General features: G+C 39.1%; 2 protein-coding genes across 2 annotated transcripts in view; one reads left to right on the top strand and one right to left on the bottom strand.

The window, feature by feature from the left end:
- The window catches only part of fndc5b (fibronectin type III domain containing 5b), a 22,102-nt gene extending 14,994 nt beyond the window's left edge, over positions 1 to 7,108 (top strand). Inside the window, exon 6 of the mRNA XM_088329112.1 lies at positions 280 to 7,108. The gene's annotated coding sequence lies outside the window, so the exon portion shown is untranslated. The remainder of the gene's footprint in view (positions 1 to 279) is intronic.
- On the bottom strand, positions 5,706 to 26,494 carry LOC148371182 (low density lipoprotein receptor adapter protein 1-B-like). Its single transcript, XM_088329111.1, has 9 exons — positions 26,211 to 26,494; positions 21,301 to 21,443; positions 21,127 to 21,239; positions 18,045 to 18,159; positions 17,903 to 17,975; positions 16,132 to 16,203; positions 15,836 to 15,945; positions 15,726 to 15,760; positions 5,706 to 13,753 (listed from the first exon to the last, which is right to left on the bottom strand). Exons 1-9 carry the CDS (start codon positions 26,293 to 26,295, stop codon positions 13,699 to 13,701), a joined length of 801 nt encoding a protein of 266 aa, XP_088185237.1. The 5' UTR covers positions 26,296 to 26,494; the 3' UTR covers positions 5,706 to 13,698.

Raw genomic sequence — 26,494 nt, 5'->3', positions numbered from 1 at the left:
ATAAAATAATTGCTAAAGAGCATAACTAAAATGAATTAACTCTCATTCTGTCTCGTATAAACCCATTTTGGGTTCTTCTAACAAGTAATCAGGGAGGGAAACAATCTACTTGGCTGAGGTAATACAATCCTTCACTGTCTACTTAATAAATATTCGGTGTTATCTCAGTCAGTAGGATTAATGGTAAACCCTTGAATGAGTTTCAGTGGAGAGGGAAAAGGATAAGCCATGTAAAAGATGATTATGGAATTGCTTCCAGCGCATTTTCTTCTGTTTCAGAGCCCGGGAGCCATTCTGCAGCCAAACATGCCGGAATACAACACTTAACTTTACTTGGCACCGTGATGAATCGTCGGAAAACGAAACGGGATCCAGCAGAACAGGAGAGGAAATCATATTTCGTCTGCAATGAAAAGCAGCCGTTACAGCGCACACACTTGACTCCTCTTTTATTTTCCGGGGTTGTCGCCCCTCCGTCGGCTTCTTCTCGACATTTGGAGGATAAAATGTGACAAGGTTTTTTTTACAGCACACCGTATATTCCTCCTACGAGCCACTGAAGGAATCGTCTGCGGAGGTGTTTGGGAGGGACGTCTCGTGGCTTTTTAAAAGCTCTTTGGTGTCGATGGGTGAACTCCGGGGTTCTTAAACATTTACCGGGTGGAGGTCTACTGCACATTCGATGCAATGGTTATGTGGAGCGTGATGAAGATTTTATATGCAAAAACGAAGAAGTGGGACTTAATGAGGAGGCGTGGCATGCTCTCAAAATCATTTTGCAGCCTAGAGCAGGGGTGTTGAACATGCAGTCTGCGCGCCGGATCAGGCCGGGGACACAATGCTCTTTCTCTTTCTTTCTTTCTCATCCCTCTTTACCTCTTTTTTTCTCTTTCTGTCTCTCTTTCCCCTCTCTTTTCTTTTTCTATCTCTCCTTATTTTTCGCTAGCTTTTGCTCTCTCTTTCCCTCTATTTCTTCTTTTTATCTTTTGTCTATTCTTTCCCTTTGATTTTCCTCTTTCTCTTCTTTCCTTCCTCCTTCCTTTCTTTCTTTCTTTTTCTTTCTTTATTCTTTCTTTCTTTCTTTCTTTCTTCATTCTTTTGTTATTCCTTTCTTTCTCTTACTCTGTTTCTCACACTTGCTCTCTCTCTTTCATTCTTTCTCTTGTTATTTCTTTTCGTTTTCTTACTCTCTTTCTTACAGTATCTCTCTCTCTCTCTTACTTTCTTTCTCTCCTTCATTCTTTTCTTTTTTCTTTCTTTCTTTCATCCTTTCTTCCTTTCTTTCCTTCTTCATTCCTTTCTTACTTTGTTTTTATTTATTTATTTTGTCCTGTCTTTCCTTCCCCTTTCCTTATTTTTTTCTTTTGTTCTTCCTTTCTTTCCTTATTTCTGTCTTTGGTTCTTCCTTTCTTTCTCTTTCTCTGTTTCTCAAACACACTCTCTCTTTACTTCTTTCTTGCCTTTTTTTCTTTACTTCTTTCTTTCTTTCCTTCCTTCATTATTTCTTTATCTCTCGCTTTCTTTCTTTCTTTTTTTCTTTCGTTTTTCTTCCTTTTGCTTTTTCATTATCTCTCTCTCTCTCTCTCTATTTTCTCTCTCTCTCTCTTTCTCATTCACTGTCAAAACTAATAGTCCAGCCCCTGTGAGAATATTTTCGCCACCCTGCGGTTGACACCCCGAGCCTAGGGGAACCCAAGCAATGAAGCAAACAGTTTAATCTATGTACTTTTGTTTTGAATTGTGACATTGATATGACAGAATACTATGCTATTTGTTTATGACTTAAGTGGAATCAATGGAATCAAACGTTGTCGGGACACCAAATACTCACACACTGCAACAGGGAGTCTCTTATGTGCCCTTGTACGCTGACTAGTGCATAAAAATTGTGGAAAGATTAAAAAAAGGGGCATCCGGTGGACAGTCGTTCTATCAGTGCACTCCAATCGTTTTATGAATCAAGTGGTCCATTATGCACACTAAAGCATGATAGTTCTGATACTAGTGTGTTTGAGTTATTGTACTATTTAAAATGTGCATAGGTGTCATACACCAATAACAGGAGTCCTACTTCCAGGCTTAATATAGTGATGGGGATATAAAGCTTACTAGTAGTAAGGCTATTAAGTGAATAGTAGACCTGAGGCGTTCAAGGTGACCCAAACTCACTCTAATCATAAGAATAGTAATAATAATGATCATGATAATACATAAAATAATAACAATGATATTAAAGCAACATTGTGATTTACTTGAAGTCTCCTAGTCGTTACGCATATTTTATTTGTTAAAGAAAATGATTGGATTTTTGTATCTGCTGATACAGAATCCTGAACCCAATAAATGAGGAAAAATATAATTTAGGGCTATTTTATTTTTCTCATATTTGCATGCAGATATCTACATGTACACATTGTATGTCAACTTATATGTGGCTATAAATAGACAATTTTATCAAATTTCTATTCAAATACTCAGAGTTAAACAAAGTTCATATCTCTTTTTAAGCACTACATTTGTTAAAATGCATTGAAAAACTAAAAATACAACAGGGTTTATCCCAGAAGTGATTTTTTTGTTTTTGCTTAAAATATCATAAATAGCGTAATAAATAAGAGGAATACATGCTTGTAGCTAAATAGCCAGTACAGAAAAATGTAGCCTTGTAATTATTGGAATAAGTTCAGCCAAGACAATGTAGTACAACTTCTATTGAGCACAGTACAAAGGAGTGGGCACGGGGGACAAGCGTAGCACCAAACCACTATCTTAAGTTTTTCCACACCAGCAGTACACAATACAGCGACATCTCGTGGTTGGATGAAACACAATGTCCCTTCGAGAATGTTAGCAAGAACATAATAATAATCATTCAATCTATTATGTATTGTACGGTTCTAAAAAAAATCTCAAAGCGCTCCAGCGTTAGGGTTAAAGGTCCTTCTAAACGAAACCCAGTTTATAACGAATGATGAAATATTACAGGGTTTAAAACAAGGGACAAGTAAAAAGGGGGAAAGAATGCTTTCCCTAAAGAGCTGAGGCACTTTAAAGGTGTGGTGCGTCATTTGAAAACTTAAACCTGCATGAATTTAAGCCAGGAGATGGCAGCAGAGTAACAGACGGTTTTCCTTTATTTCTTAGACTCGAATTAACTCTTCTTTTTCACCTATTAGGGGGGTTTGTTCCACCCCGAACAGGTTTCATAAACCTAAAATAAAAGCAAATAGGCACAATGGAAAATGAAGTATAAGGGCTACTTGAACTCTGTTATGCATTGTTAACACTTCCTTAAGAGACAAAATATTTAACTTTCAACTTTTTGAGGAAGCCTCAAACTACGCACCCCACCTTTAAAGAGAACTTACTGGCATCACATGATTGTTCACGAAAATTACATTAATTTTGCGAGGGAGGCAAGTTAGTTTCTTGTTATTGTGATACAACAGTGGGATTCCTACTTTCTTCCGCCTATTTTGTGTTCTAGTTCTTTAACTAGTTACACTAGTAAGACAGTTGTGTTACTCATGTGCTAAAACTGTTCTACGAGTGCACATATCAAGCAGTAATACACTAGTGCAGTGGTCGGCAACCACCGAGTGCTCAATGTCTGATAAGATTCTCACAGCCCTAATCGTAATAATAATAAACCCCAATCTGCTATGTTATCATTAGATCACTCGAGACCTAAATAACATGGGAAACAGAATTAGATTTGATCTCTTTTCACACAAATCTTAGGGGCCGGTCACACAGACATTTGCGGCTGAATCACGGCCAGAAATTTCTGCCTGTGAGGCGGATGCTATTGGACGCTTTGAGATCGCCATACAGACGAGATACAGCAGTGCTTAACACGCAGTCGGAAATTCGCGCGCGGTTGGCAGCGCGAAAAAGTTTTGCGCTGCTCAATACTTTAGAGCACGGGTACACAGCCTTTCACGAGCGTATCGAGGCTGAACCACTGCCAGAAATTTCTGGCCGTGAAGCAGACACTGTTGGGCGCTGTTGGACGTTTTGAGACCGCCATATAGACGAGATACAGCAGTGCTTTACTCGCGGTCGGAAATTCACACGCGGTTGGCCGCGCGAAAAAGTTTTGAGCTGCTCAAAAGTTTGAGCACGTGTTAAACCGCGTGCCGCACACGTGGTCAACACGAGGTAATGACGCGGAACGACGTGCTCTGGCCGCGGCCAGGGCGTGGTTACACATGGGTAGGACGGGAAATTTCAGCGGGTAATCGTGGGTGGAGCTTGGTAATAGCATGTTCTGCGCCTGTATCGCGGTGTTATTAGGTGAAATTAGCGTGTTACGCGTGTGACAGTCAAACGCCTTTCTCCGCGTATATACAGCGCAATTTGCCGAGCACACGTCAGTTGTGCTCGAGACGTCAAGGGGGTGAACATGGATCCCCGTCAGCGTAGTGAGCTCGTCTTAATCCATTTTTATTTCTTGACATTTCTTTTCAAGATAATAAAATAAAAATGATGCCATAGCTTGAAATCTTGATCTTCACGGGTCTGTGTCTTGAGCGGTTATGATTTCTACAGCCCGGTGTTATCCGAGAAATGCATCCCTGCCGAGATTTGCATCCCCTCGCTACTACAACCACTTTTACCTCGTTTTATCTCACTTTTAGGGAATGTAATGGCGAACATATAACCAAAACCACTTCGTCTTGCATTTGTTGGGAATGTAATACAACTTAAACCATTCCGTCTTTGTTTTTGTTGTGAACGTAATCGAACGGTAAATCCTCCCCCCCTCGCATGAACGCGCATTCTGCTGCGCTTCCAACAAAAGCGATCGTATTCTATATAAAACGCTTATTAAAACAATAAAGCGAGCTAATTATAACAATTGGGAGATCCTAGTCTATATAACACGTTTATTTAAACAATAAAGTGCGATCGTATTTTACAAAATGCGTTTGTTAACGCGGATGAAAAAGTCAAAAGCGATCGCAGCAGAATGCGCGTTCACGCGAGGGGGTGGGGGGGTGCTGGTGTTGCGTAGGAGTCGGATTTGGGCACAACACCGGCTCGGGAGCTTTTATACCCGTGGTCCACACGAGAAAATGACGCAGAAATGACGCGATGAGGAAGCGGAGCAGTCGCCGGCGTCTGTTTTGCGGGCATACCACCGATGAACAGCGGGTTGGCCAATTTTGCGCATTTTCCATCGCGGGCAACCACGGGAAAAAAAAAACGCAAAATTTTAGCCGTGATTCAGCTGCAAACGGCTATGTGACCGGCCCCTTACTTAAACGATAGAATGTTGTCTAGCCCTTGATATCTTAAAGCGCATGCTATTGTTATTGTAGATTATTGTAATGGGGCATTATGGGAATAAATTTAGCCAAAACAATGTTACAGTATTGACCAATCACTTTCAAGATTAAAAAAAAAAAGACAATGTCTTTTCCCATGCCAACCGTACTCTCATTGCCGCGATCTAGGCTTGATCCCGTTGCATCTAATGTTGAGCAAACAAGACTAATTAACATCTGCCCATATACTATAATTTAGCATTGTTAATGGCACATTTACACCAATAAATATAGTATAAGTAAGTGCAAGTTTCTTCTTATTGTATGGCCCCATGTTTGGTCGAAACAGCTTACCCTTTTGAGGCCTCCTACGGTAGTCTCACTTGAAAGCACCAATCTGTTTTTTGTTGTTTTCATAATCAAGTAAAACCAGCAACAAGTCAAGTCACATTTATTTGTATAGCTCTTAATCACAAAATGTTTCAAAACAATCCACAAGTGACAATTATACCGTCCCCTGATCTTGAACCGACACGCAGGCAAGGAAAACCTCAAAATCTCAGAACAAGGAAAATAAGAAACCCTTAGAAGGGGCCTCACAACACTGAAACTCATAATTATTTCAAGCAGAGGTTTTACTGATGTTATAAAACGTAAATTGGCATGCACACATACTCTAGGTGAAATAATAAACACGTGCCAGAATGCTACTACAGAAAACCGCGCTAGGCTTAAAAGCTATGTTAGAAAACAGTATTTTGTAACAGTAAGAGTCAGACAGGACTAAATAAAAACAAAATCATAAGTATTCACCATTTACAAAGGCACATACGTCTCGAGTGGTAGGAAAACATTTCTGAACACCGGTACCAAGCAACCTATGGCCTGGTGGTTGCTGACCACTGCACAAGTGGAAAACTCTACTCAGCCCAGTTTTTCTTCTTCTAAAACTGCAAAAAAAGGGTTAGGGATATTTCTAGTCATACTACCATTCCTGTATTTATTCACGCAAGATGTACCTGAATGAGACTCATTGTACCAGTCCGCCTCAAATATTCTATTAGTGTCAATTAAATCACGAACAGTCATTTTATTAACGGGCTTTAATCTTTCCTCTTGTGTACTGATTTGTCTTACAAGTGGGGACAGAAAGCACACTGGTACCATTAGTACACGAGGACAAGCAATGGTAGGACGTCCAATAAAAGCCCAAGCACTTTGCACTTACTTTTTATTCTGCGGGTGTGAGACCCCACCCCGACTCACTCCACTTCTCATTATTGCAACTGTGGACTGCGACTCCCATTAGCTGCCTACCACCTCAGCGCTTTCCTGCCTCGTTTGCTCTCACTGTCAAAGCTTGTGTCCTTTTGTTGTTGTTTATCCGTTTCGCTTTGGCTGGCGAGGCTTTTTTAAAGAAATGCTTTTTGTTGTTGTTTAGATTTTTGGCTGTTGTCAGCCTCAACTGAGCACATATTTAACTTAAGCGGTTAACTGTTAGCTTGAGTAATGTCTAGAATCACTTTAGGAGTCGCTAGCTGCGCTGAGCATAACATTAGCAACTAGCTTTAGCAGCTTCTTTCGTTTTCTTCAAGCGATCAGTCTGACCCTCGGCTTGAAGTCAAATTTTGGATTCGACCCTCCGTCCTTTTTTATTTTAACGCCCTTGTTAAAAAAAAATCATCTATATGGAATCTAAACCTGTAAACATCAGCTAATTAATTTTCTTCATTGTTGAGTGAGGAAATGAAGTCAAAAGTCCATCCTATTTTCCAAGAAAATGTGAATGTCCTAAGTATGTACTGTATTACATTATCAAAATAAATATTTTCTGTGTACCTTTTTTGTGGTTTCTGAGTTGATGACTTCCTTGTACTATTTTGAAACATTTTCAGGCTTTTGAGCCGTGTCCACATTTAGGACTTGTAACTCTTAATCTGTATAAGCGTCCCCTTGAGGATTTCTTCAGGATGACACTATTTCAGTTTCCATATTAACACCTTACCACTGGACCACCAGTGGTACAGATGACATACAAAAAGCCATTATAGCGGATCTTATTATCACCCTTTTTTTAGACACTGCCAGAAACATTGATTTGCATAGTGCAGTCTCTCCACTTCTTCCTATGCGTTCCATACAAGTAGGGTTAGGTTTGATAGTTGAATATCATTCCTGAAGCTGTCTGCTGCCAAAACTATCAGTGTGCACGAACCTCCCTCCGTTGCCTTTCCTCACATGGTTTATCTGTGCCTTGCCATGTATGTATTTTTTTCTTTACCATTATTTATATTGCTTGTATTGTATTGTAACCCGTGTGTGTGTCTGTGTAAATTGTGTTTTGGATTGTTGAGTGGGGAATAAGGAGGCATTCTTATTTCTATTTCTATTTTAATTTGAATTTTGAAAAGTGCCACGATTTCAGAAGACAGTTTGTCCATAATCTCGGGAGGAAAAGAAGAGCTTTCGGTCTCTCTGCTTCCTCTCGCTCTTCTATTAAAGCGAGCTTTGAGGGAAGCGCATTCAATAATTCAGGCGGTTAAGTAAGGAGGTTGAGACACGATGTGCCCGAGTAACCGATTGGCTAAGGCAAAAATCACATGACTTTCAGGCTCCCACAATCGTGACAAGATGACGGGAGTCCATGTATTAGTCAGGGTTGGTCTATTTACAACAGCGGCTGGAGCAGGGCTGGGAAAATTGCAGCCCAAGGGCCACATATAGCCCTCTAGCCTTTTTACTTCAGCCCGCCAAAGGAAAATGGTAAAAAATACGGTGTGTTTCAAAATGTTCTATATCCTTTGAGATGTAAATATCACAGAAAGTTAAAACATTGTTGACGCAAATTGAATTATAAAATATTAATGTTGACAGATATATGATTTATTTTTCTAAATCTGAATGAGAAATTTAAAAGCATGAGGATGATGTGAACAATTTTACAAAATGTTCAAAATGCGCACCGCCTTAGGCACAGCATACGTCATCAAGTCGGTAATCCAGCTCCTGCCATACACGTTGAAGCATAGCATGGGTAAATGTCCCCAGCAGATTAATATTTTTTTCTTTTCTTTTTTAATACAAATTATCTGCTCGTAAGTTGGTAAGGGGGATGCATATCCATCCATCCATCCATTATCTGCACCGCTTATCCTCAGTAGGGTCGTGGGGGTGCTGGATCCCATCCCAGCGGTCTCCAGGCAGTAGACAGGGGATACCCTGAACTGGTTGCCAGTCAGTCGCAGGGCACACAGAGACACCACTCACTCGCGCATTCACATCTAGGGACAATTTGGACCGGCCAGTTAATCTGAAATGCATGTTTTTGGGAATGTGGGAGGAAACCGAAGTGCCCGGAGGAAACCAACGCAAGCACAGGGAGAACATGCAAACTCCACACAGGAAGGCTGTTTGCTGGATTTGATCCCATGACCTCAGACCTGTGCCGCGGACGCCCTAACCACTCATCCACTGTGTCGCTTGGGAATACATATGTTTATTATAAAAAACAATATTAAAATTCAAAAGATATCACATTTTATTCACGGTTTACGGATTCCTTAACCACCAGGGTTGCCGGAGCGCCAATTCCTGTGGGCAAGTACAGTTTGACGGTGCCCACCATTCTCTAGACTGTTTATTTGGGTAGGGTTTTGCTCCCGACATGAAACAGTAGCTTCTTCTGCTCCTGGTGACCATGGAAACCAGTATCGGCTCCTTATCCGACTCAGATAAAGCACCTTTATCATCTGGTCGCTGTTGTTTTTATTGGTGTAAAGCGCCATACCGCTCTTCGGAGATGAGCTGGAACTCAGCACTGGATTCGTAATCACTGGGCAAAAACGATTTTGCAACATTGCATTGCATCAGTTTTGCCTTTTATATTATTGTTCAAATATTCACTATAAGTCTTTTGCTTTTGTGACATATTAAAGGCTCTTTGTCTGGTAAAGGAATTTGCGTTTTGTAGGTTTTATTTCCATATTCAAAAAAATTATGTATTGAAATGAACGAATATAATGGTTTAAAAAAAGTACTAGCATCGAAAATGTGTTGATTTGGTGACACTCTTCTCCCCAGTGTACCCAATATTCAAATAGCTGGCTACATTTTTCTTTACCTACTATTTTTAACATGTATTTTTTTTAATTTATCAAGGTATTTATAATAATAATAATAATAATAATAATAATAATAATAATAATAATAATAATAATAATAACAACAACAACAATACAATGCTTTTCAAAGTGCCTTTCTGGGCACCCAAGGTCTCTGTACATGTGAGCAGGACACAAAAATAAACGAAGAGTAAAACAAGGGTAAAACAAGTAAAAAATGGATAGCCAATAAAGCACATTAGAATTAAAAGGGGCGGTGAGTGAGGCAGATGGTCAAGAAAAGGCAAATCTGAAGAGGTGAGTTTTGAGTACGGATTTGAACGTGGAAAGGGTCGCAGAATTTCGGAGGTCAGGCGGCAATGAATTCCAGAGCTGGGGGGCAGAGCAGCTGACAACCTCCGAGTTAACGGTATTGCATTTTTATATTTCCGAAGCATTTTTATCAAATTTATGTTCTTAAAAAAAGGGGCATCATTAATTACAATGCTTTAATCATGACCGTTTCAAAACCAATTTAAATAAATTCTTTATTAACAGATTTTTAAAGAAGAAATATAACATGTACTTTTAAATGGCTGATTGTTTATTTATTCATAAATGTAAATCGTCACTGCTATTTTAAAAAGACGTATCTTCTTTTTTCTCATTTTTTGAATTTTTGCCTGAATGCAATTTGAAAAAAACGCATTCAAAACAACTTTATAAGAAACATCAAATAATGGAGATTTCTTTATAACTATAGGCCTGTATTAAATGTTTCCCTCATGTATTGCAGAGGTATCAGATTCGAGACTGTATGGGTAGATACAAAAATATAATTTAATAAAATAAAAAATAAAAAAAAATTATGTCCTTCAGGGCCTTTTGCCAAATGTTTTAACCCAAGCGACCCACAGCTCAAAACATTTTCCCATCTCTGGGCTCTTGTCAAACTGAAATATTTTTCTACTAATTACTCACATTAGTTTTGTCCTACATGTGAACTGGTAATACAAACAAAAATAGGGTACTTTACAATAGAAGTGTTAATGATTTTGCATCCAGTGATTTAAAATCCAAGTTCACATTTTGATCCTATTGTTAAATTCAACAGTGCTATCTGCAGGTAAGAAATTGTAACTGCACTTTTATTAATCTTAGCCTTGATTTATTAAAACCCCACCGGACTCAAATCCCCAGTACCGGTAATCAGAAAATGTGAAAAAATATTGATAAATAGGGTCAAGGTTAATCATCCTTTAGAAGACAGACATCCTTGACATTATGATATCTAAGCAGACTCGGTCAATTATTATCTCCCATTTTTAATCTGAATCAGGATTTTTAATCCGGCCCGCCGAACCAAAAATGTATAAAAAAGTATTATTTTTAAAAAAATGTGGTTTTGGTGCCACTCTAGCCTCCTGTGTCGCTGTCCATAATAAATACATATTTTCCCAAATCATTAATGTATACCGCACCAACATTTATTTTTTAGCAAGTTGCATTGTTTTCTCATATTTTTATTTTATTTACCAAGATATTGTTAGATTATGAAAATAGGTCACTGAGAATGCTGTCACTATCACATTTCAAGTCAAGTCATGTTTATTTGTGACGCCCTTAATCACAAGGAGTCTTAAAGGGCTGCACAGCCCACAGATTATTGCAAACTACTGACGATTATTACACCCTCCCCTGATCTGGAACCAACATGAGGGCAAGGAAAAACTCAAAACCACAACATGAGGTAAATGACGAAACCTTGAGAAGGGATAAACAGGAAGTAATGGATGTTCCAATAACAAATAATACACAGATATTGTCAATGTGAAATATAGGTCATTCAGAGTTTTCTAGCTATATTAAAATTGTCATTTATCATCACATCATTACTTTGATAATAACATTATTTACTTTAGTTGTTGTAAATGCACATTATATCCAACCACATATTTTAGTGTAGTATTTACTTGCTGATCAGTGTACCTTCGACCAATGGCCTTATCACATGACCTTGAAGACTCAGCAATGTGCAGTACTAATCTTGTACAGGGAGTTTCTGTTTTTTTTTTTTTTGTATTGTCAGGTCTGAGTATCTGTAATGCTGCATGTACAACTATTTCACTATAAGAGAGGGGCCGAAACATTCTTGCATGCCTTTTGGTGGAAGAACGTGTCCCCGTCAACTGGTCCTGAGTGCACTCTGATTTTACCTTGATTTTGAAACTGAATAAATGACCTTAACTGCTTTGCCTCTCTTCAGCTCTATTTTTTCAAAGTCCAAGTCCAGATGCCGGAAAAGAACACGCGGCGAGACATCGGAATGTCCTTCGCCTTCATTATTCATCAATATAGTAGAAAAAAGATGGTTGCATTTCTATTTTTTTAATGCATATTATTAAATACTGATAAAAGGGGGAAGAAAATATGACTTTGCTTAAATTCCAATTGGATGAAGTTGTCTAAAAAAAGCGATAAAATAAATAAAAATTCCTTTGTAAGTATGATAATTCTTAAATAAGTATTAAAAAATTGTATATATATTATTTTCTAAATGGATTGCCAAGCTATCGGATCCAGACAAATCAATAATATTTTTCCCCCTAGCCCGCCAAATTTTCGAACCAAATGCTGCTTGCTACACAAAACGTTTGCGCACCCCTATTTTAATACTTTTGAACAAATACAGTAATACCTCGGTTTCACGTGGGATGTGTTCCAAAAGCGTCCCGCGATAGTCAGAGCCCGCAAAGTAGAAACCCCTTATTTAATTTATTTAATGAATTAAATATTATTCATTATTCAGGAACAAACCCAATTTATAGACTCAAATATTTGTATGACAAATACCAAAGTCTTTTACTTTGTAAACTATTTTTACAAATAACTTCTATTCTGTCAAGACCAGAACAGAGACAGGACCCACTTGCTTTACGTTTCTCTCAGTTTTATTGGAAGGGAGGAAACTGTTGCACCCACGATCCAGTGATCGGTGGGCGCGAAAAGCATGTCGCTCTGAACGCGGAAGTGGGACTTCCGTGGCGAGCGATGACGGTATCGGGAACGGAAAAACAGGTCAGTAGGCGGGACAGGAGAGCAAAAACGTCGGCGGGGTCGGAAACGAGTCGTAAGCCAGGAGAGGAGAGTAGACGTTGTCAGGAACAAAAACGGGTCGAAGCCGGGGAACAGACGGGAGCAAAAAACAGATGGGAGTCAGAGTCGAAAAAGGCTTGCCTAGTGTAAACTGAGGTTTGCAGACGGACTGACAACAGTTGACAGAAAGGAGTGGGTTTAAATATGGACAGGGAGCCAATCAGAGTCTGAGGCTGTTGGCGCAAAATGAGCGGGCATAGGTGCTTCGCATCAGTAATCATGACACTATTCTGTCAAATTAGAATTATTTAAAATAATCTTGCCGTTTTATGGCACAACTGTACAGATTAAGGACATGAGCCTCTTTACTTGACATGATTCTTTTCCGCCATCACGTGGACGCTATGGAAATCTGAATTTACTTTCTCGTAATGTCCTACTGAAGCAATTAATTTTTCCATGATCAAATGTTTTTGAAAAAGCACCATGGAGACACTATGGAGCATCAAAGACTCGCTTGTAGCTCCAGAGCAAGTTTAGCAGGTTGAGAAGTCAATGTTTGTTGGGGATAGAAAGCATCTTCCTCAATTTAGCCAGTCAAAATACAGATTAGAACATAATGCTCAATGATAATCTGCAAAGCAGCGAAACAGAAACAAATAATCTCTGATACAACAAGGTATTACTGTATATAAAAAGTGCTTTTCTGTCATCTTGTGGCATCTACTATAAAATATTAAGATTCGGGTTTTTTTTTTTTCAAGTTGATGGTCGTGATTATTTAGCTATTCCTACTTGTAGCACCATAAACAAACAGGGACATACTTTAGGGATTTAATCCCATCAGCTTTTGTTTTCCTGATAAATAAAGCTGAGTTTATATTATATCTTATATAACCGGGGCGGCAGTAGCTCAGGAGGTAGAGCGCTTGTCCTGGGATCAAGGGATCCCAGTTCGAATCCCTGCTCGTCCGTGTTAAATGTCGAAGTGTCCTTGGGTAAGACATTGAACCCCAAATACCCCCAATAAGCAGGTTAGCGTCTTACATGGCTGCAATACAAGGCCGCTATTGGGAAATGTGGAGCACATTGTAAAGCGCTTTGGGAAGTCACTGACTTGAAAAGCGCCATATAAATGCAGATCATTTCATATAACCTGGGAATGTGTTAAAGCAGAGGACATCATTGAGGGTCTTCAGTGTTTTTTCCCGTTCAAGTTGTCGCTGCCTGGTTCATGTAGTCAGCCCAATGTCCAAAATCGTGGGGTTACTACGTGACACGGCAAGTCTGAGGGGGAAAGAAAGAGAAAGACTATTTCAGTGTATACAGTTCCCTTAGAAAGGTGCTGAAGTCAAATACATTGCAGTTATGCAGGTTGTTCCAAAATGTTTGACCCCATTTTGTCGGCCAATAATTTTTTAACCATTTCCAATAGAGGACTTTAGAATTTCACAGCTTGTTTTGAAACATTTCAAGTTTTTGTGTGTGACATTTGACATTTCTATCCATTCAGGTTAACAAATGCTGTTCATTTCAAAAGAAAAAGCCATTTTGTGTGTTGGAGAATGCTCGGACTCACCGAAGACACCAACTACAAAACAAACTAGGCCTTGGCACCCAAAAACCTCAGGAGCTGCCTATGCTAACCTAAAAAACAAGATGGCCTTCAACTTTAGCAGAGACAGTGTAGAAACCTTCCTGCGTAGTCCTCGGAATCGAGAATTAAACCTTACAAGCATGCCTTCAGGCATTGAGGGAAAGTGATTAAACTCAAAGAAGACAATTTGGATGATCGGTTAGCTGCACTGGTAACGGTTACCGCTAATATGCTTCAGCGAATTTCGCAAAAGCTCGATATTGTGCTCGATATTGAGTTACAGGCGGCGCTCATATTGAACATTTATTAAAATCTGTCAGAACCTCCATAAATTTCTATTTTTATTTGTAAAAATAAAAAAATAAAACAAATGACATTCCACTGTATTTACTTTCATTAAGATCCATGAAGTAGTTTCCAAGATACAGTCACTTAGAATGGGCTCAGCCATTTTGGAACACCATGTATTTTGAAGAAAATCGAAGCCAAATAAATTGAGTGCTGACATAAAATCGGGCAAGGGGAGCAAGCAAAAATTGAAATTTCTGAGATGCTAAATGGTTTGGGTTGATCATTGAAGGATGACAACATATATCAGCAATACTCAGTCGGCATCACCTGGAATTGAACCAGAGCTGTCCAGAGCTCTGCTTACTGAATACAATAATATGTTAAAGTTTAACTCTTAAAATTGTGATTTGAATTTATAGGACATTAATTAAACGTATCGTATATTACCTGAGGTGCTTTTGTACAATAAAGAGACATTGTGTATTTTTTAGAGCCTCCTAGTGGTAAAAGAACTGAATTACTTAAAAAGTATTGATTTGAATAATAAGCAAACACGCTTTAACTATTATGAATTTGTAATTTTGTAAGTACTCGTGAGTCAAAATGTTTGTATTTATTTTACATAACATGAGGTTCACTTAGAGGGAGCCGACATGATTGTCCGAAATCTTGCTGTCATGGATAACCCCAAAAAGCAACAACCTTGTGAAAAGCTGGGCAAAAAAAATAAGAAAAAAATCGTGCAATTTGATCACTTTGAGTCTCCATAGCTTGTATTCTTCATTGTGCAATGTAGGACTAGTTTTCCGTTACACTACACAATACAGCGACATCTAGTGGTCAAATACATCTAATACGTTAAGGGGATGATACATCAACGGGGAGAGGGAGAGAAGCATACAGATAAGAAAGACCAACCTGTTCTAAAGGCCATTACCTGAGCATTGTCTTTTTTATCACATATCCTAAGTTACAAAGGCTGATCGTGTCCAAAGGGTGTGGAAATTAAAGAATAGCAACTAGATTGGCCAATAGTGCGAAAAACAGACTAGTCAAAACAACAAACAGTGCGCTATAACAGTCCAAATAACAAACTGGTATCCTATAAAATCTCCTTTCCAGGTGTCCAAACAGTGTCCCTTTAAGTATTAAAACCCGCTATCCTTTTTTAATTCACTGTATATTAAACTGTGTCTTTCACAAAACAAACAAAAAACAATTTATGCGAATTGGAAAAAACGAAAAAAATTGGAAGGAACAAACAAAAACGTAAATTACACTAAAGTGAAATATTTCAAAGTATACTTTTTAGGGATGATTATTACTGATTCGTTTTAATAAATACAACAACGCATAAAACATCAAACTTGCCTGAAGAACGCTTCATCCAAATCTTCCTCTAGTTCCTACAATTTGACGAAAACAAAACAAAGTTTTAGATTCTCACACATTACATACTGATTAATCGTGTCACATTTTACCCGGGTTGCATTATTAGTGCTCTCAGATGTTCTCAAGTTGTTCATCAGCTCAACATTTGCTTTTGTCTTTGCCACCAACACGTCTTCTGTCTCGTTGACCCTGGCTACTTCTGACAGATAAGATAAAGACAAATATCAGAGAATAATAGTCAAACATTCTTTAAGATGTGTCGGAATGACAGTTTGATGGGCAGAAGAGGCCCAGTCTGACCGCATCTAAACACTTGCCTGAATAGTCTAACGCAAGTTTCAGTTGTTTGAGAAATAGTGGCCAAAGTGTCTTCAGTTTTATTTACCTTTTGGGCTGGAGAATCTCTCAAAGTAAGAACTACTGCTGAGATCCTCGCTTGAACAGGACTGAACTGTCTCTAAAAAGACAGCAGAGGAAAAAACACTTCAGGACTTATTGTGGCATCTAATAATGTTGGGTACCTTACATCTCTGAATAAAACACAAAATAAGAGAGACAAGCGACACCAATATTTTCCCATGAGGAGATGCTTCATAGTCAAAGCCTGATTCGCATCTGACCAGAACTGCAACAGCTTCCCTATTTTATTGCTAACAGTTGAATCACAGGGTCGATGGGGGAGGAGGGTTTAACATAGCCGGAGGACACTATCGTAAAATAAACATCAAACAGACCATCGCAAAACTATAAACATCAAACAGACCAGAAAAATAAACATGACAATGCAGCAGCTTCTCTCCTCAGGTGAATAGCTGAGTGGTTCACAAGGTGATAAAACTCTTTGAAGCAGGAAAACATTTTACTCAACTGTAGGGACCCTATATAAATATGACAATTCTAATTCTAATTCGAAGGCTAACATTGTAGTAAATTAATAATAAATGTATTTACAATCATCCCATCAAAAAAACGTGGACGTTTAGATTCTAGCTCATCTATGTGCGCACTGTAGGATAAGATAAAAGGGATTATTTAGCTCCTTGTAGTGATAAACAAAAAACATCATAAAAAAACAATATTGATTTAAATGACAAAAAAAAAATACATGAATGATCATAAAAACATGCATTTAGAAAATACTAAGGTCAAAAATTAAGCATTTGTTTCACATAAAATGAGCCTCACCTAAAGGGAGCTAAAATAATTGTCTGTCATCCTGCTGTTACGGGTACCAAAAAGAAAAGTCTGAGCAAAAAATGTGTAAAATGGTGCGTTTTGCTGTGAACATCCACTATCTGCAGGATTTAGAGAGAATTTAGTTGGAAGAACATTGCCAGATTCTTTATTACCCAAATTGGGAAAGAATTGTTTCAGCAACCATGCAGGAAAGCATGTGGAGACAGACATAAACGACTTGCATATATTTTGGCTTTCTTTAGAATACAAGATGACGGGGAGAAATTATGGTACGTTTTAAAGAAGATTATGGGATACGGGATACCCAAGACATTCAAGGTGCTCTATTTAAGAACCCCAGTGGTTAAGGGATCCAACCAACCAATCAACCAACAAGAAATATTGCAGAATAAAGGATGAGTACTTAGTAACAGTTTTTTTCTGACACCAAGCAAAAAAGTAATAACCAGACTGAAGAGGAGCTCCCCGCCGTGGAGCAATGGGTGTACATTATGGAAGAATTATTTGCAATGGAGATGACATTTTGAATGAAAATACAATACAAAACCAATTCGAGGACAAATTGGAAAATGGATGGACTATGGAATATCAAAAGATACCACTTCCAACTAATGAAGACTAGATGAAAATGACTTGGTCAAAATTAATATTTCCCAACACTGCAATATTGTCACTTTTTTGTTTTTTTTGTTTGACAAAAAACACACAAAAGCAAGTTGCAAAAACAATATGGTGCATTTTGATCACTTTGAGTCCCCGTGGTTTGTAGTCTTCATCGTGCATTTTATCACTCATTTTTAGCTGTACACCAGTTATAAGAGTATTCTGTTTTTAATATTGAACCGTTGCAAAGTATCTATTACAGTCTAAACTTAGCAACCCTACAGCGACATGTAGTGATCAAATAATGCACAATGTCCCTTTAAAGATCTTGGACCACGGCTGTACAGGTGTCTTACCTCCTCGGTTCCCTTGCCATAGCTCAAATGCAACTCCGAAGGCCTGAGCTACAGTCAAAGCTACAGCCTCAGCCTAGGGACAGAGAATATAAAAACACATGAAACATGATATATTCAACAACATTTTTTAACCTGGACCTACTTCCTTCTTTTTGGAGCACAGGTAGGCGTGGCACTCCAGCGTCCCGTTGATGGTGTTTTGGGCGATAAACGCAAACACTCGGTCATGAACTTTGTCCACCGTGCAGTAAGATATTCTGCACATTTTGGACGTAAAGAATGAACAATTGGTGACAGGAATACAAGGTCTTTAACCAATGTTGTCCTTGACCCACTGTGGGGCATTGCACAAAAGAGTATTAACAAAATCCAGGGTAATTGAATAGATACAGCTTTATCTAGTCTGGCCGCCACATTTTTTTGCAAAATCGGTTGCACGTTCAACAAGCCAGGGTGAAAAGGTGGTGTGGCGGCAAAAAAGGAGAGAGTCAAAATCAGAACCGGCAAAACAGGAGAGAGTCAAAATCAGAACCGGCAAAACAGGAGAGAGTCAAAATCAGAACCGGCAAAACAGGAGCAGCGGAGTCGGACTGGCAGGCAGCGGAGTCGGACTGGCAGGCAGCGGAGTCGGACTGGCAGGCAGCGGAGTCGGACTGGCAGGCAGCGGAGTCGGACCGGCAGGCAGCGGAGTCGGACCGGCAGGCAGCGGAGTCGGACCGGCAGGCAGCGGAGTCGGAGTCGGCCCGGCAGGTAGCGGAGTCGGCCCGGCAGGCAGCGGAGTCGGAGTCGGACTAGCACGCAGGGGAGACTGAATAGCAGCCAATCGGCATGGGAGTCGGGCAGGCAGGCATGAGAGTCGAACAGGCAGGCGTCAATTCCTCCCGGGACCCCATTCGAGGCACAGCAATGGCCACGACGGGCGGGGCCGTGGTTCGAACGGGCAGGGAGTCGAAGTCGGACTCAGTGGGCGCTTGCCAAGCTGCGTTCTCCAGGTCTCCCCAAATCGCGCTGGGATCGTTCGCTGAGTTCTTGTCGTGGCTGGCTCATTCTGTCACGGAATCGAGGTGGAAGGGGGCTGTCACGAGGCGTGGTGGAGGGAAGGGGTGACCGGACCAGAACGGAGGCAGGAGGCAGGAAGGGAGAACTCATATGCGTTGACGATCATAAGTTTTATTTAACAAAATAAAAGTCGCCCAATACTCCGGGACCAAAACAGAACAATACAGAGTTCCTCCGGCACGAACTCAACAGGACAAGGCATAACAGACGGAAAATGTTTAAACCTAAAACAGGACAAGGCATAACCGACCTGGGATTGTGTAATGAGCCAGCGCCCGCCAAACCCAAAATCCAGCCTTAAATAGCAGACCAGCAATCAGCTGATCTGCTGCAGCTGAGTTCGGGGGCGCGGCAGACTGGTAGCCATGGCGACCGTGACAGCGATGTCAAGTAAGCTGTAGATACTCAATCATTACTCACCAATTATTTCCATTATTATTCCCGGTTGAACCATGATGGCTGCCAGACACAATTGCACTTGAACATTGACTGATTTTCAGTTTTTATGGTACCATGTCTGCACTTTCGCTTTTAAAGTGTATATTGGGTTATGAAGGCAAAATACATGTCCGATGTCTCGCCGCATGTTCTCAGACCGAATATTTGGGACTTTGAAAAATGGAGAGAAGCGATGCAGTTGAGGAGCCTTATTACAAAGTTTCAAATGAAGACAAAATCAGAGTGCACTCGAAATTTTTTAACTACAGTTTAAATAGAAAAGGTGTGTGGATTTGCAAAATGGAACATGAAACTTCAACAGGCAAGGAAAGGACCTCATATCTTGTTGTAGAGCCCTTTTTTAAAACTGGTCCCCGCTGTATTTTGAAGGTTGCATGATAAGGTAAGGGCCGACTCATCAAACAGCCATTGCTGAGAAAGTACTGATATGAAAGGATACAGCACGTAAGAACGTCATTCAAATATGTGGATGAACATAAGTGCATTGATAAAAACTAAATGAGTAATGTTATTTTTGAAGTAGTGCTGTGATGATTAAACAATAAATTCAATGTAGCTGGAAAACTCATGTTATGTTGACAACATACTCATTGACCTATTTTCATAACAGTTATCTATGGGTATTGGGGTTTTGTCTATAATCATTCTGAATATTTGTGGATCTGCATTTTCTTTTTACTGTGAATGGATGACTAGATGTTCCAAAGTAGATTTCGTCGTTCTTTGACAATGACAATACATTATCTGAATTGAACTGAACAAAGGAAAGAGAGAAAGCCTGGCAATTAAGCACTAGCTCAATTTAACTGTATGTTTTTTGTCTATTGAAATGAACTGCATGCAGTAGTTTAGTGGTAGCGATTTACCAAAGTTCGATTCCCAATTCATCAAAGACAATTCTTTTTTGTATCGTGAGATTATTTTTAAAAATTATATTATTGTCTTTTAAGTCTTATCACATGTTTATTCTGGAACGGCACAACTAATCTCATTGTAAATTATGTTATCTACTACTAAAGCCAATTCCTAGTTAACTTTTTTCCAGTGAATGATTTATTTATTTGTTTTATTTCATTCATCCCTCATATAGAACAAAATTTTTGTCTCTTTGATGAGGAAACAGATGAATGGGACCTATATATACTGTGCTGTATTACCCTCATCAAAGACTTAAATTAAATCACATTTGCAAGTTTTTGAATCACTTTTTAGAATCTGGGTAACAGCAATAATTAACATTCTGTTTTAATCAAAACTCTTATGGGAATTTGACAAGCATTCTTAATTGGGATAGTAATAAACTGACAGCAATAAACTATATACATGGATAATTATCAAATAATAGCAGCAATTATACAGTCATCACAGATTATTAAAATGACAATAGCCTATATGTAAAGTTTCAATGCAAGATAATTAAAATAATGTAACATAAGTCCAGAGAAAAGCTAAACCCAATAGACAATAAATGTATCTCTGGAGATAATCATAGCCTGGTTGTTAGCCTGGGATGGAGCCAGATAGCTGTAGAGAATAAATCACCAAAGTAACTGAAACGAGCTAAGTTTATCATGCTTTCATGCAACCGAATTTAGGTGAAATTCAGCCAGGATAATAAACATATTCCAGCTTGGTCCCTTATCTTGGTTTCGTGCAATACCCCTTTGGCTAACTGAGATTTTTTTGAGGGAACCCGGTTCACACACCTGTATATGGAGACGTTTTCCATGAACATATTGGTGGAACTATCATGGAGGGTGATCCCTTGAGGAGTCACTTTAAGGTAGACTTTTGGTGCTTTCTTTCCACTGATTTTAGCCTGCCACCAAAAGATCTTTAGCGAAACATTCTTAAAAGTTTTGAGCATATTTTGCTTATACCGTGGCAATGATCCTCTTTACGGCGGCAGCTGCAAGTTCCTCGCCTTTGGGTTGCTCCACCAAGGTCATGCCAAGGTGACGCAGGCTAAAGGTCATACCCTCGAGGATGGTCTCTCTTGTGTCGGTCCAATCTTCTGGAAGCTCTTTTCAATCAGAAGAGTGGAAACGTTGGATAACAAAATCAATTAGAACATAGGTCTCGAATTTGCAGCCCGCACGGTGGTAGTTTGATGCCCCGGCTTCAACATAAAAGTTTAAAGGGACAATGTGTATGATGTCACTCCTGGTGGTAATGACACAATTGTGGGCCATCTTGCTGCTGCTTTTGTTTTGTTTTGTTTTTTTTGCATTCTTTTCTCTTTTTCCACTTTTTCTTTTCATTCGTCTTCTTTTCTTTATTGTTCCTTTTATTTGTTTCTTTTTCAGTTTTATTTATATTTTATTTTATTTTTTTTGCTTTTTAAAATTTATTTTCTTTCTTTTTCCCTGTTTTCTTTTGTCTTTTTTCTCTTTTTATACCTTTTCCCCCCCTTCATCTTTCGTTCTTTCTATTTTTCCTGCTGTTTTCTCTTTTCTCCGTGCTTTTTTCATTCTTTGTGAAAGGCTAGGCAAAAAAATAGAAGAACACGGTGCGTCACTCTGAATCTCTTTGAGTTTTCTTCTTAATTTAGCACTCGATGGATTTTGCACCACACAATACAGTGGCATCTAGTGGGCAGTTATTACACACTGCCTTTCATATAAGTATAGCCCACCGAACATATGGATTCCTTTAATGGAGATTTATTTATTTTCATATGAATTTTTCATGGTTATTGTTCTTTTTAGACCGTATTCTGTGTAGCAAATCTTAAAACAAGGTATTAAAACAGCTGAATGTTTTTATCAGAGCTTATTCTGTGGAAATCCCGATTTAGCCCAACCTTAACCAAGCGTTGCACAGGTGGCCCCCAAGTCAGTTGAGTTTGAGACCCCTGAATGAGAATCTAGCAACATAGTTTTAAAAACCTCTAGGTCATAGGTAACACCAGTGTAACGTCAATGTCTTATCTTGCAAAACAACCTATGAGCCACTGCAGTTAAAGGTCAAATATTTGGGAGTAGGAAGTGTGTTATCACATTTCCAAAATCGACACAACAAGCAAGCGAAATCCGAAAAACAATGTCACTACTGCTGAAGAAGTCTGTTTTCTTATCAGTTTTGGTACCGCCTGGCCCTGAACTTGTATGCGTGTTTACGTATGTTTCCTCAGGGCAGAGTAAATAGGGGGAAGTGTGCAAGGGTAAGGTTTTATTCCATTTGAGGAAGTCCAGCACCCTCTGGTGGTTAGTTTTTAAGTTTTATTTTAATGAGTCATTTTGGGTCATCTACCCTCATGCACAACACAATGTAAGCACAGTGAAAATGACCCACTTGGATCCCGGTGTACCTGTTTCTGCGGCAGTCCAAAAGGACAAACATTTGGCTAAACACACCATTGCCATGGCGACCGTTGACTAAAGCCAAAAGAGAACAAACATTCCGACGCACCATACGTCAAAGTAAATGTATGCAACGAAAGCACTAAGTAAAGCAAGCGGCACAAACTCAATTTACTCGGGGGCCCCCAAATTTAGGGCCAGGGTCACGTGGGGCCGCATTGGGTGTTCCACCAGATAAGCACATTCCACTATTGTCAAATTTCGTCTTTTTCTTACACTAATAATAGGGATCTTAGGACTTGGGAAGCCAAATTCAATATATGAAGAGAAAAATATCGTATATTCTTCGGACTACTAGGTTCATATAAAAACCCCAAAGTGGCCAAGAATTTGAAAGTACGCCTGATAATCATATGCGCCTTGTATACCACAGAATACGGTCGATGATATTGAAAATGCATACAGTAGAGGTTTTATGGTATACTATCTATTTGTGCAATGATTAATCAATAAACATCGCTGGCCAAAATCGCAAAACATTGATAGGCTAAACAGTATCTCCACTTCTTCACCAAGCGGAATGCAAAATTAAATGCACGATGCACTAAATCGGTGTTTCTGCTACCGTGAGTGAAAACAGTGTGACAAAGACATTGGTAAAATGGCGGCGCCCTCTGTTGGCTGCGGCTGCATCGGCCCGCTACAACGGGTCAGGTGTATCGACATTTCGTTCTGTGTACATTGTTACAAAGAATGACAATACAAAGGAAATTATTATTATTATTATAAACTCGAATGCCCTTTCATAGGTTATCTGTACCACTGTTGGTCTAGGCAGGTATAAAGTGTCGGCACTCTCCTAGCCGCAACCCATGTTCGATTCGCGTTGCTTACAATATTTGCTACTGTGCTCATTAACACAAACCGTAAGTGTGTTATGGACTTTTTACGCGCCTTATAGTCCGGTGCGTCACACAAGCCGCAAATGGCTTGTGGGCAGAGAGTTTGAGACCCCTAGAGTGAAAATTGAAGAAGATTATGAGAAGCAGGCAAGGTGTATAAGTCAAGTCATCTTGGATAGCCCTAATCACCGGAAGTCTCAAAGGGCTGTATAGACTACAGACCATTATTACACCATCCCCTGATCTAAAACCTACATAAGAGTAAGGAAAAACTCAAAACATCAGCATGAATACAAGATATGGAACATAACTGTGTTTTAAGCCTAGAATAAACAGTGCCGATACTCTTTAAAATAATTAATCCGGTTATCTTGGCAATATTTATGACTCTTTTGGCGTTCGTAATACCTGATAAATATTTTTGCCTATATACCCTGACGTTCTTTTTATCTGGTTGTCCTCTTTCAAGTCTGTATTACAGTATGTGTTTATCCAGAAGAGCCATGACTAATCTCGTCGTGAACAATGTTTACTCAATGTTAATAAAGACAATCCTAATTCCATTTCTAATTGAAACATGCCAAACAACTACTTCCAGCAAAGAACATAATCTGAATAGTAATAAGAAAAAAATACAATCAAGTTCCTTGTCTTTTTAATATGGATGTTCTGAATAACGTATTAATACTGGGTGTATGAATGAACAAAATAAAATAAATATAAAGAACTGGGCTAAAGTCATGATTGAGAATTCTGGTGCCGTCGGTGCCGGTAAGGAATGTTTTCCCAGAAAACCGACCATGGGCTGTAATCTATACCACAATGTACTACTTCTGCAACAAGTGGGTCATTTACCCAGAAGCCTTAATTCCGCCGCTAATCACGCAACAACCTGAAAACAACCTCCCCCAAATGAAAGACTTGAACTCAAAGGGTCTACAGGGTATTGGAAAAATTATTGACAGGGTAGATAACCTCTTTAGAACTGCCCGGGCCATTTTGCATTTTGTCACCTCAAAATTCATGCCTGCATTTTTATTTTGTTCTCTTATCTTGAAATATAATATTGGATTGCATATTAAACCTTTGTAAAAATGTTGGATAAATTATCTAAAAACTGTTTTTATTTGGGGTTTCAATATATCATCCCAAAATCATGAAATAAATCGGGACTTTTTTTAAATAGTGATGCCTATCACTATTTATTAACTAATATGCCGCAGGAAATTTTTGCCCAATTTTATCTTAGTAGATAAGCATGCCAATTTTTCAGTACGTTTGCTTTCTTCCAGTTGTCGGCTGAGTGACTGTAAGATTCATCCATATCAGTAGGTGGCAGCAGAATACTGTTTTATTTTTTTCACCCTAACCCTAACCCTAGCCCTAGCAAGGGTTAGGGTTAGGGTTATGTGAATATAAATCAGTCAGTAATAAATTATCAGGGTTAACCTTAACCCTAACCCTAACCCTAACTTAGTAAAAAGTAAATTACCGTAAATCAACATAACACAAACGCAGGGCCCCACATTCTACAAACAAGCCACCACAGTTAGGAACACCGTCACCAACACAAAGTACCTAATTAAACAAACACTCACACCTACTACGGAAAACTGTATATATGTCATAAAGTGTAAACACTGTGACATTAAATATATAGGAGAGACAGGAAATTCAATCAGATGTAGATTAGCACAACACATTTACAACATTAGAAACAGCAGGAAAACTAACACACACCTTGTAGCCCACTTCATACAACATGGACTACAGGCACTAGAAATATGGGGCCTACAAACAAACAGCAATTGGACGCAAGAAGAAAGACGCAAGGCAGAAAAACACGGGATAAGAAAACTCAACACTCTCTTTCCAGATGGACTAAACAAACGCAGGTAAGACAAGAAACGCTCCAGTTTCCTGAATGGCCAGTGCAAAGACTTACTTTCTCAAGGGCCTCCAATTTTTGGGGGACCTTGAGAAAGAAAGATTGCTTCCTAACCTAACCCTAACCCTAAACCCTAACCCTAACCCTAACCCTTGCCCTAACCCTAACCCTTGGGGAAAACACCATTTGGCCCTACCTCACCCAGACCCTTGAGTTTGCGAACCTTGCCCTAAAGATCTGAATTCAATAAATTTGGATGTTGCGTCCTGGAACAAAAATTAAAATGGTAAGGAAAACAAAACTGACTTGGAATCGTTGTTATTTCAATTCACAATTACTGAGTAACATTAAATAAAGTAGTACAAAGTTTAAGTTGCTATATACTAAAAGTTTTTTATTCACCTCTCTAGGATCTAAATTTAGCTTAGGATGCCATAAAAGCAAGGCAATAATCTAGGCAAAAATTAGCGAGTGACTAAATCAATCTATTTATAATTTACAATGACACTCGATTAAAATATACGATTAAGGTTACAGCCCTCAAATGGATAAAATAAGCAAAAATGTAAGTTTTTAGGAGTAGTACTTCTCAAAACAAGCAAATTGATCAAGAATAAACAAGAATAAATCTGAATTTCTTTCGAAAGACTTTCACTTTTACGTTTAGATCGGGGTTAAAAAGCACATTTATTGCTTACTTCTGTGTCTTGTTGCAGTCCACGACTGTTTAACAGTAGCAGGTCTTCGGATTATAGCTCGTCCGGCTGATTTCAGCGCGTCCATTTCGGTTTTGTGTGCGAAAAGTCTGCAGAATTTTCTCAAATGATGACTAAACTGTACTGTTGCGGGGCCGGTGCGCACTTCATGGTCCGTCGGAAATCTTACTTTCGGCGTGAATTAACTGAAGAGGCTGGCTTGGATGTTTTGAAAGTGAGTTCCTATGTCACATTTGTGCAAAATGATGAAAGATATGAGTAAAGAT

Source organism: Urocampus carinirostris, chromosome 2 (genome assembly GCF_059441175.1).
Source record: "Urocampus carinirostris isolate Australia breed hairy pipefish chromosome 2, RoL_Ucar_1.0, whole genome shotgun sequence".
NCBI classification, from domain to species: Eukaryota; Metazoa; Chordata; class Actinopteri; order Syngnathiformes; family Syngnathidae; genus Urocampus; species Urocampus carinirostris.
The sequence above is the reverse complement of the archived record's forward strand: the minus strand, read 5'-3'. Positions and strand labels throughout refer to the sequence as shown.